We start from the raw sequence: 27,099 nt of genomic DNA on the forward strand, positions 1-27,099 counted from the left end.
ACCTGATTAAATAATAGGTAAAGGTTTATTTAGGAATTAACATACTTGATAGGAAGTGGAGAGACAGAGACAGGTAACTGTGAGAGGGGGTAAGACTGAGTGAGGCATTTCTGAAAAGAAGGGGGAAATTGCCGTAAGAGTAGCAATCTAAAGACAGACAAGGAATGACACTTAACAGGAGAGAAGGTGCTGATTTCACTATCCTTCTTGTTGCCCCCTGCAAGGTCTTCTTCTCTTCTTTGTACATCAGACATTGCCTTTTCTCAATATTCTCTTTGCTCCCTGCAGAACTTCACCTCAACCGGCTGGAAACTTCACTTTTCCAATTCACAAGTGTACAGCTACAATTTTTTTCACTCAGACTTGTAAAGAAATTCTTGATAGGCATTTATACCACTGTGTTAAATTGTGTTGATGCTTTCTAGCTGCAGAAGGAAACTGTTACACTTCAAAACTTGTTTTCTCTACCCCCTCCCTTTCCACCTACACATTTTGAAATTGTCCTGTTAGTATAATACATTTACATGATTATTAGCATGAAAAGGAAAAAGAAGGGCGTTTTGCACAGCTTGTGATCCCTGTTTAGTCCACAGTAACATGTAATTGAAGTTCCAGAGGGGCAGGTGTGTTACGGTGCCAGCCTAAGCCCACTGATTTTAATGGGCTCAGAAGAGTGTAACCACTTAGGCTTTGGCTGGCAGTGTGTTAACTGTTTTTTTTTAAACTCTTCTTTTTGCCACACATTTATTGGGGCAGAGCTTTCATCTGCCAGAGCCCACTTCATCAGAAGCACAAAGAACTCAATTGGCATGCACACATACATATAAGAATGCAAACAAGAAGTGGGTAAGAGTAACTACAAGCGAGGCCAGAAGGATCAGCATTCAGAGATAAATGTTACATTATAATGAAGAACACGGATTAAAACAAGATTCAATCAAAAGAGTAAACTGTCAATTGATGTGAACCACTGAGTCCTAGGTTCTTAGTGAACCGACAAATTGAGATTTTTTTAAAAAAAAGTTTACATAAACTTCCTCAGAGAGACTACCGCAAACTACAGACAGCCCAGTCTTTACTGAGCCCAAGCCTGATAGTGTCAAATCTATGTATGAATTTCAACTCAGCAGCTTCTTGCCAGATTCTCCCTTTGAAATTATTTTGCTGAAGTCAGGCAGCTTTTAAGTCTGTTCTTGAATATCCATCAAGGACATTTCCTTGCTGATTTTCTGAGTATTTCCATTTAAAAAAAATTAAAACAGTCCAGTTTTGCCAGCATAAGTGGCAGAAGAACACTGCTGGCTAAGGACAACATTTAATCACATAGTAAGATACGCAGATGAATGAGTTCTTGATAGTATTGTTCATGTTATTGAATTATGTGAAAGTGTTACGCAAGTACACATGGACTGGGGACAGAGCTGGCACTAGGGTATTGATGATCCCTCTGTTTACTTTCCCATATGCGAGAACATTCATTTAAGGACTGCTCTATGAATATCCTTCAAATCTGTACCCTGTTCAAAGGAAGCTGCTACTGCTGTCTTTGCAGTGGAGAAAATACCAAATACTATGGAGGAGGATATGCACTTGTAGAAAGCAACACTGAATTTCATCAAAGATAAATTTTCCATGTTTTTTTTAAAATACCACAACAATGAAAATAATTTTAAAAGTCTCTTCCTCTTCAAAGGAGCTCACAGTAGCATTTTAGCCTCACAACCACCCTGTGAGGTGAACTGGACAGAGAGGCAGTTATTTGACCAAGGTGGTCTCAGGACTTTCATCACAGAGCAGGAAATTTGCAGCCAGCATTCTCACCCCTCTCTGAGTACTCAGTCCAACAGTCTATACTTGCATATACTGGTATAAGGAAGGACATTCAGCTTCCATCTCTGGCAGTCAAGATTAGCTCAAATTTACAAATTAACAGTGCAATAACAAGCCTAAGGAGAGTTACCACAGTGTAAGCCCATTCATTTCAATGGACTTAGACTGGAGAAACTCTCCTTAGGATTGTACTGTAAGAGTGTTTTTATTCTGCCCTTTCTACAAAGATCTCAGGGTACCATATATTGGTCTGCCTTACTACATTTTACCTTCACAACAACCTTGTGCGGTAGGTGATGCTGAAAGTGACTGGCCATAAAGCACGCCATGGCACAATGGGGGATTTGAACTCAGGTCTCCCAGATCCTACTCTGACATTTCACCATGCCATGCTTGTTAAAGTTCAAGACCAGCATAGGATACTTCACCAAGCAGGTCATAACTCAGTCGTATGCTTGTTTGATTGGCAAACTCCTGTGCATCATAGAGCTAATTTAGGTGATATTTCAGCCAGCTCATTTTCACAGTGACTGCAAGTGATTTATTTGCATCAACAGTCAAATCTCAGTCAGGAAACTTCCTCGAGATTTCTTCTATGATCAGAAAAAGAGTCTGTAGCATATTTTGTTGTTCTTTAGGAATGAGAAATTAAAGTCTAGTACTAGCCCCCTTCTCTGACTTTAGTCTGCTTTATACACTAGTGCATTGAGGTTGTCAGGATGAACCAGTTGAAACAGAGTACAATTCAGCTCATACTAGATATCGAAGACAGGGAAAGAAACTGAACCTACACTGAAAAGAGGACTGACAGAACAACCCTACTTCTTTGTCCTACCCTACCCTAGACTGGCCTAGAAATTCCATATCAGTTGCAGACTAAAATGCCAATATAATGGATTTATGTTCACAAGCCACCCTGAGCCACTTCGGTGGGAAGGGCAGGATATAAATCGAAATATAAATAAATAAAAATAAAGCGGTATAGTTGTACCAGCAGAAAAACTGAAGTGTATAACCATAAACACTGATGGAACACCGCTGACACTAAGACCAAATATAGGCAAAGTTGAGAATGTGATAAGGATCAATGGAGGTTAGCAATATTCATTTGCTCCAAAGCCAGAATGACTTTATGCCTGCAAAAGAGATTGTGTGATACATGAATAAATACATTCCCACTAGAGCCAACAGAGAACATCAATAGAGTGCCAGAAATCTTCTTCCTTATTATTCCACACCTTCCCCCATGATGAATAGGATTCAACCTAACTCAGGAACTCATCCCTGTACAGCTCTGGAGTTATACAAAAGTCCCCCAGACAGGAACACAATCCATGCTACATGGGGCTACAATGCTCTGCTCTCGTATCTACTGAACCCTGGGCCTGTGAACCTGGCCAGGGAACTTGGCAAAAAGATACTTGATATCTTAATAGAATCACAAAGTTGGAAGGAGCCATACATGCCATCTAGTCCAACCCCCTGCTCAGTGTGGAACAGCCTAGAGAATCCCTGACTAGTATTTGTCCAGCCACTACTTAAAGACTGCCTGTAAGGAGGAGCTCTCCACCGCCCTTGGTAGCTGATTCCACAGCTGAACAACTCTTACTGTGAAAATGTTTTTCCTAATATCCAGCCGGTATCTTCCCACCCTTAATTTAAAGCCATTATTGTGAGTTCTATCCTCTGCTGCCAACAGGAACCTCCTTTAAGTGACAGCCCTTCAAATACTTAAAGAGAGCTGTCATGTCCTCACTCAACCTCCTCTTCTCCAGACTGAACATTCCCCTCAGCCTTTCCTCATAGGGCTTGGCCTTCAAGCCTCTGATAATCCTCATCTCTCTGCTCTATACCCACTCCAATCTGTACACTTCCTTTTTGAAGTGAGGCCTCCAGAATGACACGCAATACTCCAGGTTCAGCATGATCTATGCAATGTACAAAGGGACCAGTGTTCCCTTTAACCTGAGCTAGCTCATGGCTCACACATTTTTGTCTTAGCTCAGGAAAAATGGCCCCAGAGCAAACTAATTTATGCAGTAGCTCACAGCTTTAATGGCAGTAGCTCGCAAAGTAAAATTTTTGTTCACAAGACTCCACAGTTTAGAGGGAGTATTGAGTGGGACTATGACATCTTGCAATTTGGATGTTTATGCCTCTGTTGATACACCCTAAGATTGCTTTAGCCTTTTTTATTGCTGCATCACACTGACTGCTCATATTTAACTTATAGCGTACCCATACTCCAAGATCATGTTCATACACATAGTTACACAGAAGTGTATCCCTATCAGTGTTCCCTCTAAGCTGAGTTGGTATGAACTAGCTCACGGTTATTTAGCTGCCAGCTCACACATTTTTGTCTTCGCTCAGGAAAAATGGCCCCAGAGCAAATTAATTTATGCAGTAGCTCACAAAGTAAAATGTTTTGCTCACAAGGCTCCACAGCTTAGAGGGAGTATTCCATCCAGTATACATGTTCCTCATTTTTGTTACCCAGATGTAGAACTTGGCACTTATCATTAATTGCATCCTGTTCACTTCCACCCACTTCCCCAGCGTGTTCAGTTCTTATTGAATTCTATCTCTATCTTCTGGTGTGTTCACTGCTCCTCCCAATTTGGTGTCATCTACAGATTTAATGAGTAGCCCCTCCACACCTTCATCCAGATCATAGATAAAAATATTGAAAAGTATACTGCCCAGAACTGAGCCCTGTGACACCTCATTGGACACCTCCCTTCATTCAGATGAAATGCCATTGACAACTACTCTTTGAGTGCAGTTCTACAACCTGTTCCCTATTCCCCTAACTATCCTAGAGTCCAGTCCACAATCCTCTAGTTCAGGGGTGACCAACGGTAGCTCTCCAGATGTTTTCTTGCCTACAACTCCCATCAGCCCCAGCCAGCATGGCCAATGGCTGGGGCTGATGGAAGTTGTAGGCAAAAAACATCTGGAGAGCTACCGTTGGTCACCCCTGCTCTCGTTTACCCATCAGGACATCCTGGGGGACCCTGTCAAAAGCTTTCCTGAAATCCAGGTAAGCAACGCCAACAGCATTCCCTCTATCCAGTAAACTCATCATTTGATAAAAGAAGGAAATGAGGTTGGTCTGTCAGGACCTGTTGGGACAAATCTGTGCTGACTTCCCCAGATTACCAAGTTGTCCTTTAGGTACTCACAGACTGATCCCTATAAAATCTGCCCCAGTATCTTCCCTGGGACAGAGGTCAAAATGACTGGCCTGTATTTTCCTTGGTCATCATCCTTCCACCCTTTTGGGATAATACCTGCCCTCCTCCAATCTTGTGGTACATTTCTCATCCTCCAAGAGGTCTGGAAGATGACTGACAAAGGCCCTGCAAGCTCTCTAGAAAGTTCTTTGAACACTTTTGGGTGCATACCATCTGGCCCAGGGGATTTGTACTCATTCAATGCAACCAGATGTTTCTCAACTACCTCTCTGTCCATGTCAACCAGTACTCTGGATGCAATGCCTTGCCTACTACCATCTCGTCACTTCTTCAGGGAAAACATTGCTTCTTCTCTGTCTGTTTCTCCATTTTCACCAACAGTGCCTCTTTTGCCTTGTGTTTCCTCCTCACCACGGGTTGTTGTGTAGAAAAATAGGTGGTGAAGTTCATTAGCATAACTCATTAGTATATGCTGCCCCCTAACCAGCCAAAAGCAACCTGATGCCAGAGAGGAGAGCCCTGGGCAAGTGAGGCCTGCTTGGGCTGGCGCTAGAGATTCACCCAGCCCAAGCAGGCCTCATTCACCTGAGGCTCTCCTTGGCTGCCCCCCCCCCCCAGTCAAAAGGCCAGCAAGCCACCCGCTGCCCCAAATCACATAAGAAGTGGGGAAAGGGTGGCGTGGGCTTCTCCAGGGGTTAATGAGGGCTGCTGGGGGTGTGGCAAAGCCCTTGGTGGCTAGCTGGCTGCCCGCTCTCCTAATCCAAGGATTGTATGCAGCTGCACCTACTAGACAAGGGATGTGGGGAAGAGGAGGAGGAACACTCAGAAAAGTGCAGGAGCTGTGCTCCTGTGAGCTCCTGCTGAATTCAAGGCCTGCTCCTCATATTTCTGAAGATTTTTTTGTTGTAGTGAGCCTCCCTGGCCAGCTTTAGCTCACCATATAAATAACAAGCAGAACAACAAATCAGAAAGGATAGGTGGCAATCCCTTATAGCCACTGTGTTCTAGTGCTCTCCTCATACACAGATCCCACCAGTATTCTCATCTGCACTGCAGCCACCAGTGCTCTAAGGTGTTATTACATTACAAAGGCAAGCAACAGAAGACTTCCCAGGAAAGGAAAGCCCATGAAGACCTCCTGGACATCTCCATCATGCTTTCTAAACCAAGATACTCCAAGGTGCACCGAACACCCTTTTTTGCCCTTCAAGTATAGGAAAACTGTATCCTGTACTGCAGTCTTCCCTTACTCCACAGGTTGTAGTATTAAGTTTTGAGTCCACCCTTCAGGGGAGAACAAAATTGGAGTCAGTGGCAGCTTTAAGGTGCCACTGGACTTCAGTTTTGTTCTGCTACTTCAGACCAACATGGCTACCACCTGAATCTAGGCTGTGGTAGTGTTTCACAAATATGAGAGGAGTGCCAAAGAGGCTACAAGCCTTTCAAATGAGATCAGCTCCCCCATGCACTAGTAAAGAAGCCTTATCAAAACATTCCTCACCATTTAGTGGTATCTCCTAACTGAGCATTCCTGTTGTATTCTCTTTTTACAAGATCAGAGCCAGAGCACACAACAGCAGAGTAAGCAATGATGGGAGCCAGTGTTCCAATGCAGCTCCAGCAAGAGATGGGGAACCAGCGAGTAGAACATTTTCTTCGCAAGACTTCTGGAGTCAACCCTATTAAAAGCCTGTTGCTTTAAGGCTGCAAGACAAGAAAGAGGACAGTGACATTTGCAATTTGGTAGAGGAAAGGGCAGGACAGCCCTTGGACACAGTGTGGAGCATCTCCCCAATCATGAGGAAGATGTTTGGCAGTAGCCCTAAAAATTGCTGCTGACAGCTTTTCTTTCCAATGTCTGCTTTAAAGATTGGTGCTTATATTGCTGTAGGAAGGGAGGAATGCTTAAGAAAAATGCTTCCACAAAAAAAAGGGTGCATCCATGTTTGGCCAGCAGGGTCCCCATAAAAAGGTCAGAGTCCAGCAGCTTCACAGGCCTTTGTTGGCAGAAATCAGAACAGAACTGGCTTGCAAGAACTGGCTTAAGCTTTGCTGGCTCACATTGGGTTTTGAAATATGAACTGCATTATCACTGTGGGAACGGAGATGACAGGAAATAAGTGGGCCCATATCCTGAATGCTCTTTATAAGTTAATTCATATTCTGCCTTTGTATTTAAAAATAATAAATACTCAAGGCAACTTATGATCCAAGCAAAACAGTTAAGATCACAGCCATCAAAAACTTACAAACACAGGGGACAGATACAGCATCAAATAGGCCTTCCAGAATAACGTCACAAAGTCTTTAGAGAAGCAACCATCCACAGAGCGAGGTGGGGGGGCAAGTTCTAAAGAACTGGGGTGCTGCCTAGAGAGCCCTCACAAGGATTCCCACTGATCAGATTTCTCCAATAGCAGTTTCCCAAAATAAGACTTTCACACAGTGTATGCCAGTAAGTATGGGAGAAGGCTGTCTACAGCCAATCTGTCCACCTGGATACAGGCCGCAATAACACTGAGATTAGACTAAAGGAATGCATTCTCCATGAGTCTCCTCTGAAAGTCAACTCAGACAGTTTAGTTGGTGCAGAATGCTGCAGCTTGGTTATTATCAGGAGCTAGGCAGAGCATAGCCCCGTTCTGCAGTCACTCCTTTGGCAGTCCAGTTACTGGGTTCCTTTCAAGGTACTGCCTATCACATACAAAGCCCTTTGTGGCCTTAGACCATCATATCTGTAGGACTGCCTCTCCCCCTGTGCTCTGCCATGACAGCTCTGCTCATAGCAAAAAGGGAGAGACAGGTGCCATGCTGCAAATGGGATCGATAACTGCCTGTACCTGTGCATTCTCTAAGGTGGCCTCTACCTGAGGGAACGGCTTGCTTGATGAAGTCAGGCAACTCCCACTCTCTGAGTCCTGGCATATTGCAAACTACACAAATCCAATTTAGGTGGGCATATTTACAATGGAAGCCAGACTCTAATATAACAGAATAGATTCAGGAAGAATGATTCAGTTTTCAGTTCAGTTACCTTTAATGGCATTAAAGAATGATTCAATAAAGGGGATAAGACCGCAGACTATACTACTATATATAATACGCAGAGCTTTTTTTCCTGCCGCAGCCTACAGGAACAGAGCTCTGCTTGGCCTGGCCAGGGCTCTGGCTGGCCCGAACCACCATGCAGCGGCCACATGCTCCCAGGCCAGGCGGTGTGGCCAAATATGCCAATGAGCTCCTGCTGGGCTTTTTCAACAAAAAAATCACTGATGGCACATATTATTTGTTGCACTCTGTTTTAATCTTTTCTGTGATTTCAGAACTGCTGAGTTAATAATTATACTTCGTTCCAATTTTTTTCTTGGTTTTAATTCCCATATCCTAATCCTATCACATTGGCTATTGGATGTCCCATCCTACTGACTGCACTGATTTACACGGTGTAATCCCCCTTGAGTCTCAATGAAAAAGGCAAACTATAAATGCCATAAATAGATAGTAATTATAGAAGTACTGAGGAAAACACAGCTTTTCAGAAATTCTTTAGCAGGGATATCCTGCCGGTGTGCCTGACACCAGGGCTGTTCAGAGCACCAATGGTATTGTGATTTGGGTCAGACTAGGGCCCAGTAGACCGAATCAAACCTCTTTTCTGCCACTGAATCCCCTTGTCTGGGCAGCCTTGGGGCCTGCAATTCTCTCAGCCAAAACTCCTTCAAAACTGGAGAGAGCCAGTTTGGTGTAGTGGTTAAGTGCATGGGCTCTTATCTGGGCGAACCGGGTTTGATTCCCCACTTCTCCACTTGCACTTGCTGGAATGGCCTTGGGTCAGCCATAGCTCTGGCAGAGGTTGTCCTTGAAAGGGCAGCTGCTGGGAGAGCCCTCTCAGCCCCACCCACCTCACAGGGTGTCTGTTGTAGGAGGAGAAGATATGGGAGATTATAAGCTGCTCTGAGTCTCTGATTCAAAGAGAAGGGTGGGGTATAAATCTGCAATTCTTTTTCACCACCATATTGTTGATATGATAAAATCAGAAAAGAAGAGAAGCTGGTTGTGCCACCCTTGACCCCTTGGGAGAGTTAAAAAAATGATACACCTCAGGCGGCAGGTTTCGAGGTACCATCATGGATGGGAACATTTGGATGTCCTGCCTCAGGCGATGTTTTGGCCATCTCTGACAAGAATTTTTTTTTAAATACAATTCTTGGCTTCCTCCTAGTCCTCTTTTGAACTCTTCTTCTCCCCGCCCATCACACCTCCATTCCTTAGTCAAATTTATGTATCATTTTGAAGCTAAGGATGGGGTTCCAAAGTGGAACGTTTAAGGTTGCGTGAGGCTGCATCCACACATGGCTAGAAGCTGCACTATCGCTGCGCAGTGGCAAATGGCTAACAAGTGGGTATTATTCCTATGTGAAGGAAACAAGCCAACTAATCAGGACTGCTCTCGTCTCGGGCAACTATATAGCTCAAGAGCCCAGCGATGCGTGGACACAGAGAAACTCATGGCTCCTGTGTGTTCTGAAGCGTCCCTATCTTTGCGCTGAATTATTTTAAACAGCGAGAGAGGGAATAAACAAAAGCTCAGCAGTTCCTGCCTCTTCCCCATTATGTTCCCATTTCCACACTTTGCTGCACTCCAGTTCTTTTTCTTTGCACTCCCCCCTTCCTTCACACTTCATATCCACCCCCCTCCCCTTCCCTTCTTTCTCTCCTTTTGTTGGCCAGGCTTGCTCCCGGCTGCATCCTCGCCTTGCTCTGTGGTTCAGGGCCGGATCACGTGCGTTAGTGACAGCCTGTCCCGGCGCGGTCCCGAGCACCGCCGGGCTCACATTGGTGCTGCCGGGGCTCTAGTCCGGCCCCCCGCTGGAGGGAAGGAGGGAGGGAGGCGGGGCGGAGCCAGGGGCGGCCGCTGCCGATCAGCTGTTCGCTGGATTCTATAACAACAAAAGGCTCAGCGGCCAGCACAGACGGGCCGATGCAACAGGGCTTGGGGAGTCCAGAAGCCACAGTGCAGCGGCGCCTGTACCTTTCTGTCTCCCTCCCGCATCTACCTCAGTAACTGCCGTCCGGGTTCGGTTGTCTAAGGTGAGTAAAGGCTGCTGCAGCTGCCACCGCCTTTGGTACTCGGGCAGTTGCCACAGCGAAGCTGAAGTGCAGGGCGCTGCGCTCGGCGTTAGAGGCGTCGTGCCTGGACATGTTCTGCTGGTGTAGCTAAAAGGATGGCTCTCCAGGGCACTTTTGCCGAGTTGGACGAGTCGGCAGGGGATTTCCATCAACGTCTATTCTAAACTTGGCTGTTTTTATGTTCGGCTTCTGCGGGCAGGAGAAACAGGCGGAGCTCCAGGCAGCTTCGCTTCCTGACTCCCCCCTCCCTGTTTTTCTTCTTCTACGGACTTCTGTGAGCAGCATCGTCTCTGTGCAAAGTTGCGTTTATAAAGGGCGCGGGGGGGGGATTAGAGAGCTGCTAAATCTGTCTAATAAAAAGACTCCCGTCCCATTCACCGTTTAAAGGAAGATCCTACTCCAGGCTTGGAGGTGTCTTCCTTTTGCACTGCACAAACCACTTGTGGCGCAGTTTTGCTAGCACCCGATCCTATTCCTAACCATGCTTGCGCGGGCGTAAGCGCTGCTAAATCCAGTGAGGTTTACTTCCTGGTGAACGCGTTTGGGGATTGCAGTTTCAGACTATACTCCTCATCGAAGGTAATTGAACTGCAGCCCTGGTATAACTTTACTCCTGTGTAATCTCGTTGACTTCAGCGGGCTGCTCCGGGAGAACTGTATTGCCTTTCAATACAGTCACCGTGTCGACCGCGCGGTCCCGTTTGCTTGGAAGCAAATCCCGTTCCAATTGCAATGGAGCTTAGTTTTAAATAAAGGAACTTATTTTGTGGGGGAAATACTTTTAGACCAGTGAAATCAAGTCGGGGCTCGGTTTTCGTAGCGTGAAGCTGCTTGCGGATTTTCGCGTCTCCCTGCCTAGCGGAATAATAGCCGCAGGGGCAGAGTTTATATATGTTTGTAACAGAAGGAGCAGAAAGGTTTGACGCCTTGGAGCGTGCAGGGCTGGCCGGCGGGGAAAGAGTCCCTTTTCCGAGAGATAGAGTGACGAAGATCGCCCTTGGGCTGGGCGCAGAGCGCCTTCTGCAGCCCTCGCAGGATCTGGCCCCAACTCCAAGAGGACCGGGACCCGGGCGCGCGGTTGCTTTTGAGCTGCTTCTGCTTCCTCTGCCCACTCGCGGCCGGCTGCGTTCTCCGTTTGACCCCACTTTGGCGTCTGCCCTCGCCCGCCCCCTAGAGGGGGCAGGCCGAGGAGGAGCCAGGGGCCTGATCCGCCCGAGGGGCCTGGCGGGAGATCGGGTTGCCTGTTTTGCATATGTTTTGGTGACAGCGCCGAGGGACCGCCCTTCTGGGCTGAGAATGTTTCCTCCTCCTCCTCTCTGCTTCCCTTCCTCTTTTCCCCCTTTCTTTCCCGGGAGGATCTTGGACACTCTTGCAGGTGTGACTAACCTCAGAGGAGCAGCCAGGCGGCGACGGCGCCGCCCAGGGAAGGGCTTCCCTGCGATCAAAACAGGAACTGTGTGTGATTCACCACTCTCTTCCTGGGGGCGAGGGCAAGTTAGGTCGCTCTGTTGTGGGGTGGGGACGTTTACGGGAGAGATGAAGTCCAACCATAACCGCTCAGCACATTTTGGGAATAAAGCCTGGCCCTGCGGAATCTAAAATAACTAGTGGTACAGCCTAACCGGCTTCATGCCTACTTAGAAGCAAGCCTCACTTTGTTAACCAGCCTGATTTGGGCTGAGGTTGCTGATTTATTTACTCCATGAGTGGGACACAAAGCAGTTTACTTCCTTCTCTTCTCCCCATTTTACCCTCACAACAACCCTATGAGGTAGGTTAGACTGTGAGTCTAAAATCACCCAGCAAGCCTCCATGGAAAAGTGATTTCCTGAGCCTCCCAGAAGGACACTAATCAGCAATACTCCCTCTAAGCTGTGAGCAAAAATCTTGTGAGCAAAAATCTACTTCATGAACTACAGGCACTAAAATTGTGAGCTACTGCATAAATTAGCTTGCTCTGGGGCCATTTTCCCTGAGCTTAAGACATAAATGTGTGACATGGAGGCTAAAAAACTGTGAGCCAGCTCACACTAACTCAGCTTAGAGGGAACACTGCTAACTAGTATAAGTACACTGGCTGACAGGCCTAAGAACTCTTACCTGGTACAAAGTCGCCTTGACTGAAATGTGACTTCTGTGTAAAGATGTGTAGCAGTGCCTTTGTTAAGGGACTTATTTAACATGGTTTACTTCTGGGTAAGTGGGTCTAAGACTCTGCAGGCTTAAGGTAATTGAAACATGAGACAAAAGGAGTCTGCGCTCCACAGAGTTGAGGGCTGCTTTTGAACCAGGCTGCAACACCTGCAGAGCAGCTGCCAGTGCTTAATTAGCATGCTGGCACAACACCTGGGGAAGGGCACATGCAGAAGGTTCCATTTCTGCAGCTACGTTGTTTTGCCTTATATTGAACTCAACCCAGAAGCTGCAGCCTTACACATGTCGGCTTGGAAGTAAAAGTGCAGTCTTGTGCATTTTAATTCAGAATTCCAATTTTATTCAGTGAGCCTTACTTAAAAGTGAGGGGAAGCCCTGGTGCAGCCCTCCAGCTGAAGACACCCTCTGCCCTATTTTAGGAGAAAAGTTTGCAAAGTTCATATGCATGGTGGGTGGGGAGCATTTGATTAGAATCAATGTTGCTTTCATAGAATGAGATCTCTTGCTATGGGAGGATGTGAATGGGACTATCGATGAAGGTAATGGTTGAACTAAGGACATGAGTTTTGGGATGCTGCCAGAGGAACATGTCTTGCTGGAGCCAACTAACAAGTGGTCTGGGAGTATAAATGTGTTGTTGCCTGGGGGAACCTCTTTTGTGGAAGCTGCTGTCCAACTTCTGGGTGTGTGTGCAGGGTTCCTGCACCACCTAATGGTCTTGGTGCGATTCTCCTGTTGGTCACATTCATGGAGCAGAGAGGCAGGAAAAGGCACCCATCTTTCCCCCCCCACACACACACACTTTTAGCAGATTATCAGTGCTGGGGGGAAGGGAGTTTCCTGCATTTCCCCAAACTGAGTTTTCAGCCAGCCAGCCTTGCTCTCTTAAGGAGAGGGTGGTAGTCAGAAGGTAATTATCCATTTGCATTTCACAAGTATTTGCTTTGTGCAAGTTTGTGCTCTGAGGCAATTGTCCCTGTGTGTTTGTTTTACATCATTTTCTCCAAATCTGAGTCACCCACCTGGAAATCCATACACTGCTTAATCTGGTGCAATCTCTGAGATTTACTTGGCCTAGGATTTGTTGTGAGTGGAAAACTTTTCACCTTGCATTTGAAATTCTGGACTAAAGAATGTTTGCAGGCTTGGTAGTTGTTTTTTTTTTTTTTAAATCTTGTTTACCCAGAAGATACTTATTTCATATTCCTTCAACAGGTCTTTTTCCAAGTGAAATAATAATAGGTCCTCTAAAGACTGGTTTAAACATGCAGTGAGATGGTAAATCCCTTAGTGCAGAAAGCTCACATGCCAGAGAGAAGAGTTCTAGTCTTATAGCCTTCTGCTATACCTCCCCCCCTCACACAAAATAACCTCTCTAGATGTCTCTTCTGCATTATGGAGGTTTTTATTGTGTGTTTGCGGGTGGGTGACGTATTCAACATTAACCCTTCATATGAATTCTATGGCTTTTTCTGCTTTTTTCTGAAGGTATAAATCAATTGTGAGTGATGTAAAAGAGTTGGGAGACCCTTGGAGCACCTGATCATTCCAGCTTCCTCCGCTGTGTCCCAACTACTCTCTGAACAGTGGGCAGCATCTTTGAAATGGGGCCTGTCTGTCCTCACGACTGAGAATACTAAGGACACTTTGAGTCAAACTATGACTGATGCTGGGAGTCCACATGAAGATGCTTAGACGTGGAACTGAACTGCAAAAAGTAGCTTGGGGAGGGGGGACATATGGAGCAGGGCTACAGCAGTGGGAAAGGATGGGTGTGTTGTGTATGCTCTTTTCTCAGAGATTGACTTCATTTATGATGGTGGTAGAAGAAAGTGCCATCAAGTCACAGCTGACTTACAGCGACCCTGTAGGGTTTTCAAGGCAAGAGACATTCAGAAGTGGTTTGCCATTGCCTGCTTCTGAGTCACAACCCTGGTATTCCTTGGAGGTCTCCCATCCAAATGCAACTTTGTTTATAGTTCATTTATAGTTTCTACTGACACTCAAGATAGGTTACAAAATATGAAAAATGTATTGATTTTATTTATTTATACCTCACTTTCCCCCCAGTGGGGACCCAAGTAGCTTACATCATTTCCTCACCTCCATTTTATCCTCACAATAACACTGTGGTAGGTTAGGTGGAGAGAGTATGACTGGCCCAGCGTCAGCTAGCGAGCTTCCATGGCATAAGTGAGGATTTGAACCTAGATCTCCCAGGTCCTAGACCAGCATTAACCACCACACTACACTGGTTCTCATCAGACAGTAAAGGCCTCCAATAAACAATGCAACAGGACCAGGATTGCAGGAGTGGAAACCAGTGATCAGGAAAGCATCATTGGGGAGAACAGTTGATTTCCCTTTCCCTCATGTCCGCGAATCCCCTTCAGTTGCTGTTTGCCACTCCTGAGGATCCAGATATGGATCATGATCCATGTGTGATGAAGCTCTATTAGAAACAGGACAGCCATCATTTCTGCAGACGGGCTCTCTCTTTCATTCTACCACCATTTTTATGGACGAGGTCTTTGTCTTGTATGTATGTATCAGGCTACACGGAAGGCAGCAATGAACAGCTGCATATCAAGGATGGGGAAGGATTCCGCCTGCTGTGCAGCTAGGAGAGGCAGAGTTCTCCTGTCCCTCTAAAAAGGAGGCCACCCTATATAGAAAGGCATGCAGACGGCTGGCACAGTCCTGGGGACTTACCCAAGCCTGAGAATCTTTCACAAGTGGTGTCTTTTTACATGGGCTGGCACTTTTTTGCAGGACGGGAGGGACCAGAGTTAAAAAGCTGAGGAAGCATTGGAGGTAGGAAAAGTGGATAAAGATTTCAGGAGGGGTGCATTAAATAAATGACTTTACCACTTCTGGTCTTCACTTGAAGTGCTGCTCACTGCAGCTGAGGTTTTTGTGGCAAGGAAAGGAGGAAGAAGAGCTGCAGAGATCCAAAACAATTTTTTAAAGGGGTGCTGCTTGTCCAGTTGTGTACCAGAGGCTAAAGTGTTGGCCTTAGTCTGATGAAATTTGGGTTCAAATTCCCGTTCTGGTATGAAGCTACACAGAGATTTTCACTCTTGTCTTTCTGAGCCAAACCTCAGAGATCCTTAGTACAAAGTGGTAAGGAAAAGCAGAGCATCTCAGAGGAACACTGGGGAGGGGGAAAAGAACAGTGAAAACTTAAGGGTGGTTGTTCCTTTTTCTTCTTAGCTCTGCTTTAAAGTGTCCGGGCCTGGATTTGAGAGGCTCAAGCAAAAAAGTTGGGGGTTGATCTTTCCCGGCATGAAGTAGGATTCTGGATCTTAGAGTCCTGGCTTGTGGAAACTCAAGATGGTTCAGCCCCTTTGCATTTGGGCATCATGGAAAAAAGTGGAATCAGACTTCCTGGTTTCAAAAGTCTTCATTCATGCACTGAACATGAGAAAGGGAGTCTGCAAGCATGACAACAAGCTGGTTGCATGCCCAAAGCTGATTCCAGAGCAGGAGGAGAGAAAAAGACTCCCCTTATCAGCAAGAATCAACACAAAAGTTCAGAGAGGCCATGTATGGCAATGATTGGGAAAGGTGAAGCTGTGTGTTTTGATAACTTCTGTCAACACGTGCAAAGGGGAGTAGTCCTCCCTGGGACAGACTCTTTTGGCCTCCGTTGTTCACCTTTCAATTTCTATTGGCTCGGGACCTGAAGCAAAAGAAAAAAACCTGCTTTCTTGAGCAAACAAATTTACTTTGCAGTGGCAGAACAGCAATTTCCAAAGCAGTGTACTTCCAAGAGATAAATAAAGGAAGGCTCCCAGCTGTCCAAAACATCTGCTTCCAGAGCAGCTACCTGCTGTTTCTCTGGATGAGGCTTTTTTGAGAACAGCCTCTGTTGGGGAGGAATGATCTTGTAGCAGCAAAATCACTCATCCTCAACCGTGTGTCTGTCTGTTTCTCATCTCTGTATGAGTCACTATTGTGGGTTAGCTCATAAGATACTTGTTGTTGGATCAGACCAGTGGCCAATCTAGTCCAGCATCCTGTTTTAAACAGCAGTGAACCAGTTGCTCAAGATGGCCAACAAGAAGGGCATAGAGGCTAAGGTTGCCTCCTAGCCCTAGTATTCAGAGATTTGTCTCCTAATGATAAAGGCTCCCTTCTATCACTGTGGCTGGCTACTGCCATCGATTGCTCTCTCCTCCATAAATCTGCCTAAATCCCTTTTAAAGCTACACAAAGAAACATAGAACTGGAAGGGACCTTCCAGGGTCATCTTCAGTCTCCTGCACAATGGAGGAAGTTGCTACCCCCCCCCCCAGTGACATCCCCCTCTATGTCCAGAGGAAGGCAAAAAAAACCACAACCCGTCCAGGACCCCCAGGCAATCCAGCCTGGAGGAAAATTCCTTCCTGAGCTCACAGTTGCAATCAACATACCTGAGCATGTAAGAAAGGGCCAGGAGAGCCAAACACTCATCCCTTCCTGCCCTCCCTCTCATGAGCCGCTTAAGTTCACAGAATCAGCATTCTGTCAGATGGCCATCTAGCATCTGCTTAAAAATAGGAGAGCCCAGCACCTTCAAAGGAAATCTGTTTCACTAACATCTCTAGCTGTCATTTCTAATCAGGAGGCATAGTTAGAACAATGAGTTGTGGAGGCAATAACAGGAAAAAATCTTTTTGATAGCAGGCAATTCTACCTTTTTGGACATGAGAGTGAAATGTACCCCCCCCCCCAGTTTAATTCTAAAATGAGAAATTTTGAACACAGTAGCCTAAAAAGTGTAAATTATTTCAACTTGTACCTTTTATTTTGCAATGCATCATTACTTGTCTTTACACCTCTGACTGCTGTATGTTCTCAGTGTGAGCTCCCACATGGCTCAATATCATTAGCATACAGGCAATTCAGTGCCACAGCCTCCCTGATTATTGTAAAGCAGTGGTTCTCGACCTTTTCAGTGTAGTGACCCACAAGCCCAAATAACACACAAAGGGCACAGCTGCCCCCCACTATGAACCCTAAGGAAGTGGCATTCTGACATGCACAGCCTTTGCTTATGGAGATTACATTCCAGTCTTTGACCAGCCTGTCCTTCTCCATTACCCCCTCTAATCCTCCTCTAAGATTTCAAAGAAGCTCTGATAACCTTCAGGACACATTTCACTTGATCAACATATATATGCAGTGAAGAAAAAAATGACAACTAATGTATGTCATGGAAGATACTTTTTCCAGGTTCAGATCTTGGTTTCCAAAATACAAAAGATCAATGGAATAGGCAGGGCTGGCCATTACGGAGAGCTGGCCTGTGTGATCCAACTGTGGGTTGGGAAGCACTGTTTCAAAGCAATTTGTGCAGAAGAAGAAAGTGCCCTGGCAGATTAAAAGGTGATGTGAATTCTAGTTTAAAACTTGCCCTTCTCTGCCCTCTGCTGGTAGCACCCATGTTTCCAATATATGAAATAGTGAAGGTGAAACGGTTTAAGATTATTTTAATCTATTAAAATTATTATATATGTTAGTTTACTGCCCACTTTCTAAATGTAAGAATGCTGTTTCTGTTTCCGTTTCATTCTGTCAGAGGAAGTGTTTGTGCATGTGAATGCTCACACTTTGATTAAAATTTTGGTGGTCTTAAGGGTGCCACTGGACTTCAACTTTGTGTTTTGGTAAAATTAAAGTTATACGGAGAAGGGGGAAATGTAAAAAAACAGCAGTTTCCAAAATGTTAGGATAATGCGGTAGACCACAGGATCTCCATGACTACATCACTGTATTGCTAACATCAACTCCAACAGGAATAATAATGCAGATAGTCAGGGCTCTTCTTTAATGTTCAAAGTGAGGTTTTTTCCTGTCCTCTTTCTACTACATCTAATGCTTGTACTTACCTGCATAAAGAAAATAGGCATCATTTTGCTTTAATATTTACAATGACATCTTAAGCAGAGTTACATCCTTCTGTGTTCATTGCAGTCAATGAGCTTACAAGAGTGTAACTATGTTTAGGATTACAATGGGACCCCTGCAAACTGTAGCTTTAATAACATCCCCTTTCCCCTCTAAGGCTGCTTTGCCCATTGCATGACAGGCAACTTGGATTTGTCACTGAGTGGGGGTTTGACAGGGGGTTGACTCTGGCATTTGGAAGGAAATAGTTGCCAAGATAAAAGTACTGCTGGATTTGGGAAGAAAAGAGGCAGGCACCTGCAAGATACAGGCTTCACTGCAATATGGTAATCTTTAAGGGAAGAATTCTGACTGTCTTTATTGGCTTCATTGCAATTGCCTGTGTGTCCAGTTCATCACCTTTTGCTTCACTATGCCTATAGTGTCTACATTTCATGGTGAGGGTGCTTGAGACAAAAAAGGATTGGTTGCACTTGAGCCCTGACCTGAGTCGCCCCGTCTAACTCAATCCTGTCAGATTTCAGGAGCTAAGCAGAGTTGGCCCTGGTTTGTAGTTGGATGGGAAACCACCAAGGAAGTCCAGGGTTACTATGAAGAGGCAAGCAAGGGCAAACCACCTCTGATTGTCTTTTGTCTTGAAAACCCCACATGGGCCACCAGACTGCTCTTCCCACCACAATCAAAACATGGATATTGGTACCTGGTGTACATGGTGTGCTTGGTTTTGGTTTCATAATAAATGCATTCTGTTGGGAGGGAAATGAGGAGTGTTTGTTTCACTTTTCTCCTGCTCTTCCTCCTAAATTCTGGTCATGAGTATCAACTATTGTTTGACATAGACCCAGAGTTCATACTGAATTTCACAATATTCACCTTACCTAGCCAGTTTCTAGCCAAGGATCTTTCAAATAAGGATTAATTTTTTTCTTGCTTGGTAGAAAAGTACCAGGCGTACATGAGGGAATCATGCTGTGTTTGGCAGTACTTCAGAACATCTTGGCCAGGTACCTGCAGTAGCCAAAGATAAGAAGATTAGTGTTTGAGCAGTGAGGAAGAACACATTGCTCTGGGCAAGTGAAAATCTGTCATTTTGAATGAGCAAAAATACTTTATATAAACATGATGAGTTAGCATTCTCCAGTTAGCCTGGGCCTGCTCACACATTACGTTGTTGGGGTGTGGCTCTAAAAATGTCTGTTAATGAGAGGAATGTGTATTGTCTAGGTGCATTCATCCAAGAGAGAAATGGCTGCAGACTCCTGAGTGTACACTTGGTGGTGCTTCTGATTTTGCTGCCAGGTAGAACATGGAGAGCCTGTCTGTTTATATCATTAAGACTTTTTCATCTTCTTCTTTGCAGGGTTTTGTAGCAACTGTTTACAAATCATGACTCCCTGTGTTCTGCGCCTGAGCTGATAAAGCCTCTTTGCACTTTAATCTTCTACCTGCATCCTTGGCTTGAGCCCTGTACCTTAACTCTCTGATACGAAGGAGTCCTCGCAAGAGTCTTGTTTACTGCCTTACTGATGTTCCAGAGGCTGAATAATATGTTTGTGGGAGAAATCAATAATTTCCCCAGCCAAGAGCCAGAGTTCAGTGAGAAAGAAGAGGAGGAATGGATTCTGGTGGACTTCTTAGGTAAGATAACGGCCCACTTGTAATTTTTTTAAGAGCACAAAGGATAGATCTTCATATGCAGGAGTGGTTGTGAGTGAAATGTGAGTTTGTGTAAGAAAGAAATAAAACACATAAATTGGGACAGCAAAGGACTTCTAGCATCCAGAGAACTGGTGTAAAGTAGTGACTAATAGGCTACGCTATACATTGGGAAGCCCTCAGTTCAGCTCTTTCCTCAGCTCCAAACTTGCTAGAGACCTTGTGCAACCCACTGAATTCTTGGCCTCCATCCCTTATTTCTAATATAGAGATTATGATAATTCCAGCCTACATTGCAGGATCCTTGTAAGGATTGTGGGGAGATAAAGCACTTTGAACACTTGGACACTCTCTTCGTCTCCAATATTGTTCAACTGGTGTAGATTATAAACTCTGAGGCAAGGATTGTCCGGTTCAAATACTAACCTAGGCCATTTTCCCAAAGGTGTGGGGGGATGGGCTTCACCCAGGGAACAAAGGAGGTTCAGTTCTGTTTAAGTTGGAGCCTTCTATCTTGTGCTGGAGAAACCATTAGAAGAACAAACCTTTAAATACAGTCCCAAATCTTTTTAATTGGGTAAACATCCAAATGGGCTGAACTATTTCTGTATTCTGTACAGTGCGTATCATGTTGTTACCTCTAAATATGTAGTTGTAGAAATATGATTATGTATTGTGTTAATACCTTCTCTCTCTCTTTCTTTTGCACCCTAAATTATTGTTTCTTGGCCACTTCAGTCAACCTTTTCCTACCTGAACTACTAATCTCTCTCCATGGCTTTCACTAGACACCTGCACGAACTTCTCTACAGTTGAAGAAGAAGAAAGTGACATCCCTGATGCATCCTCTGTTGACCATTCTCCCGTCTTCCCTTGCTTACCTACTTCTACTTTGGAGAGTTTGGCTGATGCTAGTGAGTCGTGTTTTATCCAGTTTGATTCGTGTCCCATGGAAGAGAGCTGGTTTATCACGCCACCTCCGTGTTTCACTGCTGGTGGCTTGACTGCTATCAAAGTAGAAACCAGCCCACTGGAGAACCTTCTGATTGAACATCCCAGTATGTCTGTATATGCAGTTCATAATACCTGCCACAGCCTTAACAAGGCTAGCTGTGGTGATGAGGAGGAAGAGGAAGAAGAGGAACCTCATGATGTAAGCAGTCCTAGGTAAGTTGTCTTGGTAGCGGAAGGTAACAACATGCAGGATGCAAAATCCTTCATTTCAAGAAGTTCAGTGGAGATGGGTAATTAAAAAGTGGTTCATTGTATATGCAGGAGTGAAAGTATTGGAGAGGGACCAGAAAATTAAGATTCAATCTCTTGCATCTCCAGTTAGAAAAATCCAGTGGCAGAGGATATCAAGGACCTATTTCCAGAGACCCTGGTAGTAGTTCTCCAGTTAGACAGTTCTGACCTTGAATGGTTTGACTTTGTATAAGGCATCTTCAAGTGGCCTACTGCTAAAAGATTAGATCTATCACATCTAGTACACACATGCTCCCAGGTTCTGTGGGACTCTATTAGGAAACTGCAGGTTAGGTATGTACTACCTGTACTACTAGTGAGAGGAGGAAACTACCAGTTCAGAATGATATACTAACCCCACATCACAGACGCCTTCTTGTTCTGGGAATCCTAATACGGCCGTCTTATAGCAGTGCATGCCATCTGTGTCTTAATATTTGTTGCCCTTCTTCCATCTGGTGAGGGCCTACCATATCCCCTCTGTGGCTGCTGGCCCTCCCTGTGCTCCAGGAGCCTGCGATTTCCCTAGCTGTTGTGTCCCCCACCCATACTTTGACCTGGAAGGGCAAAATTTCTTTAAGCTGAAGTGTTCAGCACTAGAAATGCCTAGCCAATTCACAGGGATTATATAATTCTAGGCAAAGTATCATGGGGAGAAGTCCTGCCATGCTAATGTTGCTGAGTACCTGTGGGGACCATTACTTGAGGGAAATGGAAGAATTATTCCTCATGGCCTACAGAAATAAGAGAAAGGTCCCAGATGTAGTTATGAAAATGACTGCCAGCTGTTCAAGTTTCCTCCTTTTTTGTTACAGAAACACATTTTCATTAAAATGTCTGTGTTAACTCTGGACATCAGTACAGAATAGGACAAGTTTCAAATACAAATGATACAATCAAAAAATGAAATCTATACAGAGTTGTTTTCAAGTGAGCTTGTCTCTCCACAATAGAGGCTTTCTGTTTCATAAGAACATAAGAAGAGCCCTGCTGGATCAGACCAATGGTCCATCAAGTCCAGCATCCTGTCTCATACAGTGGCCAGTTCCTCTGGATGGCCTACAATAGTGCATAGAAACTGAGACCTCTTGGCTCTGGGATTCAGAAGCCTCTGAATGTAGAGGTTTCTTTCCATCACCAGCGCTAGTAGCCACTGTTAGACTTATCTTCCATGAATCTATCTAATCCCATTCAAAGCTGTATTTCTGTGGCCATCACTGTTTGTAAAGTAGTATTCCCTTTTGTCCATCCTGAACTAACTGCTCATCAGTTTCATTGGATGCCCTTGAGTTCTAGTATTTTGAAAGAGGAAGAAAATTTTCTCTTTAACTCTCTATCCCATGCATAATTTTATAAACCTCTTTATTTTATAAACCCCTTTTAAGTTGTCTCTTTTCTGAACTGAAAAATCCCAGACTCTTCAGCCTTTCCTCATAGGGAAGGTACTCCAACTCCTTAATAATCTTGGTTACTCTCCTCTGTACTTTTTCCAGCTCTGCAATGTCCTTTTTGAGATATGGTGACCAGTTGGGAAGAGCCTGTGGCAGCCAGTCATGCAAATCTGTTGGTAGAAGTAGGATTCAGTTACTCAGGAAGTATTTGTAGTTCTATTCAGAATAAACTTGGGTTACCAGCTTCTCGGTAGTGTGAGATTTCCTGCCTTCTGGTGACTGAAGCTTGAGCAGGAGGAAATTGTTCAAAAATTTTGATGAACACACTGGTGCAATGTCACTTCTATCAAAAACTGGGAGGCCATCTAAAATTTACTGTGGTAAAATAATAAGAGTTTTTGCAAACCATAGAGTGCCTCCTCCAAAGTCATGACATCATTTCTTGATTTTGACAGAAGTGGTGTCAGTATGCTTGCATGATACCAGTACACCAATCCCTGCCCCAAAAAGGCTCTTGGGGGGTTGCTTGGCAACCCTAAAAAAAACCCTAATATGAGGGGGGAAATGAGGTTCACCACAGTGCTTTATATCAGCTTGCATAGATTCAGCTTCAAGAGAGCGATAAGTAACACCTGACCTGGAGCTACTGTCGATTCCTGGTATCCTGGAACTAAAATAGAGTGGGCTTCTGTCTGTTACAGAAGCCATCAATTTCCCAGTGGCCATTCACCCTGTAGCTCTTCCTACCCTCTTTTCTCCTCTCAAGTGTCCTGTGGAGGTAGTTTAGGATGGAAGACAGTATATGTTTTGGAGATTCTCTCTCACTGTCCAAAACTTTGCTATGAACAGCTGTTTTTGTGCCAAGCACAGCTGCACTCCAAGGCTGCCCCAGTGCCCAAGAGAATCAGCTGCCAAGCATCTGGCCTTAACCAGGACTTCCACACATGTCCCTGCCAAGCACATCCACATTCCTGTAAAAATCCAATCAATAGTCACACCTTAATGTCGGTACTTGTGCTTTGAATTTTAGGACGGAAGACCCAAGTGAACTGGGCCAGCATGTTCGTTGCTACATTGCAGCATTTTCTACCCACTCAAGCTTTCTGGAACAGACCAAGAGCTTTTGTTCTTCCCATTGGATAAAAGAGCACAGTGAACGCCAATATCTGAACAGAAACTGCCTCCGTCGCCAAAATCTTACCAGGGATTGCTATTCTCGGCAAATCAAGAACAATGGATTGTTTGTTCACCAGCCTTGCCAGCGCCAGTATAATTACTGAGAGCTTTGAGGATGGTTTTCTCTGTGTGTGTGTGTGTGTGTGTGTCTCTCTCTCTCTTCAAAAACAATATTGGTTAAACGTTGCTCTATTACTATTTGTAGGTAATGAAGGCAAGATCAATCTTAGACTGATCATCAATTTTTTCTATACAAACACTAGGTGTTACATTAGGTTGTAACCCACATTGATGTAACGGCGTATCACAGAATGCCTTTGAAATATTTTAATTGTGGCTCGGAAGCATATCAGTACAATAGTCTTTGTGTGTTTGGGTTTTTTCCCTCTGTGTGACTTTTTTAGAATTTTTTTTATGATGATGGATGGGTTCTTTTTTTATATCAATGTTTTTAGCCAAGATGGAGCAGGCAGCTTTCAGTTGTATTCTAGTCCAAATGCAGTTACAAAAACTTCTCAGGGTCAGCCCTACATGTGCAGTGACCTGTGTATACCATATATCCTCATACACAACTGTTTAAAATGTGAGGCATAAGTCATTGGGCTGTTGATGTGGAGTCAATTCTGTGCGTGGGGAGAGAGGGTACTCCCCTCCACCGCACACAGTTGTGTTCCACTTTTTGATTCAGAGTGGTTTACCACATATCAAAGGCGGTACCTCACAACAATGTGTGAAGTAGCCTTGCAGGTGAGTTAGTGTAGTATGTTCTCATTACCAGCTGTGAAGGACAGCAAGAAACTTTCCATGCTTCCTGATTTGAAGCATAGCTCCTAAAAGTGTGCCATACCATGCCTTTAATCACAAGTAGAACCATCTTATCTAAACCCACTGGTAAAAAATTGAAATGAGCCTTGTTATGGAAAGGTTGGAGGGAGGCATGGATCCTCTCATCACTACAGTCTACATAAAAGGCAAGAAGTTAGCCCCCATGTGGCTTTTTTGGGGGACAGTTATTTGTTCCACCCTTACATTTTACCACATGATGCTCAAGATGTTCTGTGCTCTTTTTAGTCCTGGGAGGAGCATCACAGTACCTTTTTTCTTACTTGAAGATGCTGTCCTAAATTAAGCCAATATATAATTAGGCCTCAATTCCCTGCAACCATACACTTTCCGAGACTTTCATCATATCTATCAAGCCTCATCCAATTTCATTTTCAAAAACCCCTCCCAATTCTGAAAGTAGATTCAGAAAGTAATCCAGTATTTGGATGACACACTGCCCCCTTCATGTTTTTACTTATATTAGGCTTGACCTAAACAATTAGCATAATTTATCATCTCAGAAGTGTTCCCTAATCATCCCTATTAATAAAAGCTATTATATTTGATGTTAAAAGGAACTGAAATTCACAGCTTCCTTCTCAAAATGCTTTATAGAAGGGACTGGTGTTTACCTCAGTAGAGTGTGTTGGTCAGAGAGTATGCTGATACTCTATCTTATGAACAGGTGGATTCAGTGACGCATTAGTGATATGCCTGATGTGTCTCTCCTATCTTAACCTCACTTCAGATACTACAGGTGTAACCCATTTTTTTTACGAGTATCCAAATACTTTCTGTTGGGTACTTTTTCAAACGGAGAGTCCAAAGAGAACTTGAAAGCCATTTAGAAAACTAGGCCTCCCCCCACCCCCTCATTGTGTGCACATACAAACTTCCTTTATTTCTGTAGTTGCCCCATACATTTAACATAGTTTGCATTTGAGGGGAGAAACACCACAGGACATATTTGTAACTCAGGAACCTCGGCATTTGACTGTGAGCCTAAGCATTCCTTCATGGGGGTTAAATTCCATCAAAATCAAGGAGTGACAAGTAGGTATGCCTGGGTTCATAGACATCTTTTCATAAACAACTATTTTATATTCAGAAATTGCAGCAATGAAAGTCAGGTTTGTTATAGGTTTGTTATAGGTTTCTAGCTAGTGAGCATTTGAAGCTGAGGCTTCTCCTGGTTGGGAGAACGGAGTTTTTGCTCACTTCATATGTTACTAGATTACTTTCCTAAGGTTGGGAGCATGTATCTTTTATGATAAATGGAGGCTTGTTGCATACGAATGAGATTTTCAGTTCTTAGTACTGGAAGGAATGTTCTTGTGGAAGGAATGACTGCATACACAACTTTGCATCTGACTTTTTTATTATCTTGCATATTTATGTTACTAGTTCTGTTATGTGCCTCAAAGTCTTGGGCTATTAGATTTCAAATGATGTGTGTGTGAGTAGGTCTGACTTTTCATATAGGTTTCTTTTTTAAAAAAAATGTATTAACTTGTAAAAGTGAGGCCTTGCACTGTGTTGAATGGTAATTCATTAGTTTTGCTGAAACTGTTATTATTTTTCATTTGTATTGTAAACAAAACTGTGCCTTTTTAAAGTAACTTGTACACTGCACACTTGAACTTGAAGACTCAAAAAAAAGGGACATTTCTGTGGGATACTGTATATCAGTCTATGCATTAACAATGGCAGCTTCTTTGGGGAGCCATTATTCCTTTACACGTGTAGCAGTACTCTATTCAAGGTTTTCCTGTGGAGAATTAACTCCTGTCAAAGTCCATTGAAATCAGTAGACTTGGGGCGTTTTCGCACTCACCTTAATCAGCAGCGGCGCCCCTCTTCACCGCGTAGGATCGGCGCGGATTTTGCACTAATTACCGCGGAGCACCCGGAAGAGCCGGAGAGTCCCGCGGCTTTTGCCGCGCAAACGGAAACTGCCAAAAACCAGTTTCCATTTGCGCCGCAAAAGCCGTGGGACTTTCCAGCTCTTCCGGGTGCTCCGCGGCAATTAGTGCAAAATCCGTGTCGATCATGCGCGGTGAAGAGGGGCGTCGCTGCTGATTAAGGTCAGTGCGAAAACGCCCTTGGAGTAACAGCACAGGCTAGTGTTCTTTGTTGCCTTCATTCTAACAATATCAGTAAGCTGTGAGGGCTCAGAAGAGCCACTTCCTGTGCAAGGAAAGAAAGGGAAGGTCTGTCCTATCACGTTACCTCTTCAAGGCCGTCCCCTTATTATTGCAGTATAGCTTTCTTGTATCTCCTAGCAGCAGTGTAGCTATACCTATAAGCTATTCAATATAAGACCAAGCTGTGTACTTTAGACAGGCCACCCAACTCTCATCAGGTCTCATTCCACCAGCAGCAAATCATGCAGTTGCAACTGTTCCACTTGAGATTGCAGCTGGAAGCTTGCAGATTTGAAGACATCCCCCCCCTCCACATACCAAATATCTCTAGGCCTTAGGAAGCCAAGTCAAGAACTGGGATTACAGTATGTTAATCTTCAGTTTGAGTATTGTCTGCCCTACAGTCACAAATAAATAGTCCTTAGGCCAACCTCTGTGAGGCCTGTGTTGTTGTTTTTG

At 44.4% G+C, this 27,099-nt stretch overlaps 1 protein-coding gene across 1 annotated transcript; it reads left to right on the plus strand.

Annotated features, from left to right (window-relative positions):
• Window positions 1–9,930: 9,930 nt before the first annotated feature.
• Window positions 9,931–25,586, plus strand: TP53INP1 (tumor protein p53 inducible nuclear protein 1). The gene is made up of 4 exons (XM_060243477.1): window positions 9,931–10,118; window positions 19,564–19,841; window positions 20,648–21,026; window positions 23,526–25,586. The coding sequence occupies exons 2-4, from the start codon at window positions 19,730–19,732 to the stop codon at window positions 23,773–23,775; spliced, it is 741 nt and encodes a 246-aa protein (XP_060099460.1). The 5' UTR covers window positions 9,931–10,118; window positions 19,564–19,729; the 3' UTR covers window positions 23,776–25,586.
• Window positions 25,587–27,099: the final 1,513 nt, after the last annotated feature.

The sequence above is a fragment of the Heteronotia binoei genome, chromosome 7 (assembly GCF_032191835.1).
Source record: "Heteronotia binoei isolate CCM8104 ecotype False Entrance Well chromosome 7, APGP_CSIRO_Hbin_v1, whole genome shotgun sequence".
NCBI classification, from domain to species: Eukaryota; Metazoa; Chordata; class Lepidosauria; order Squamata; family Gekkonidae; genus Heteronotia; species Heteronotia binoei.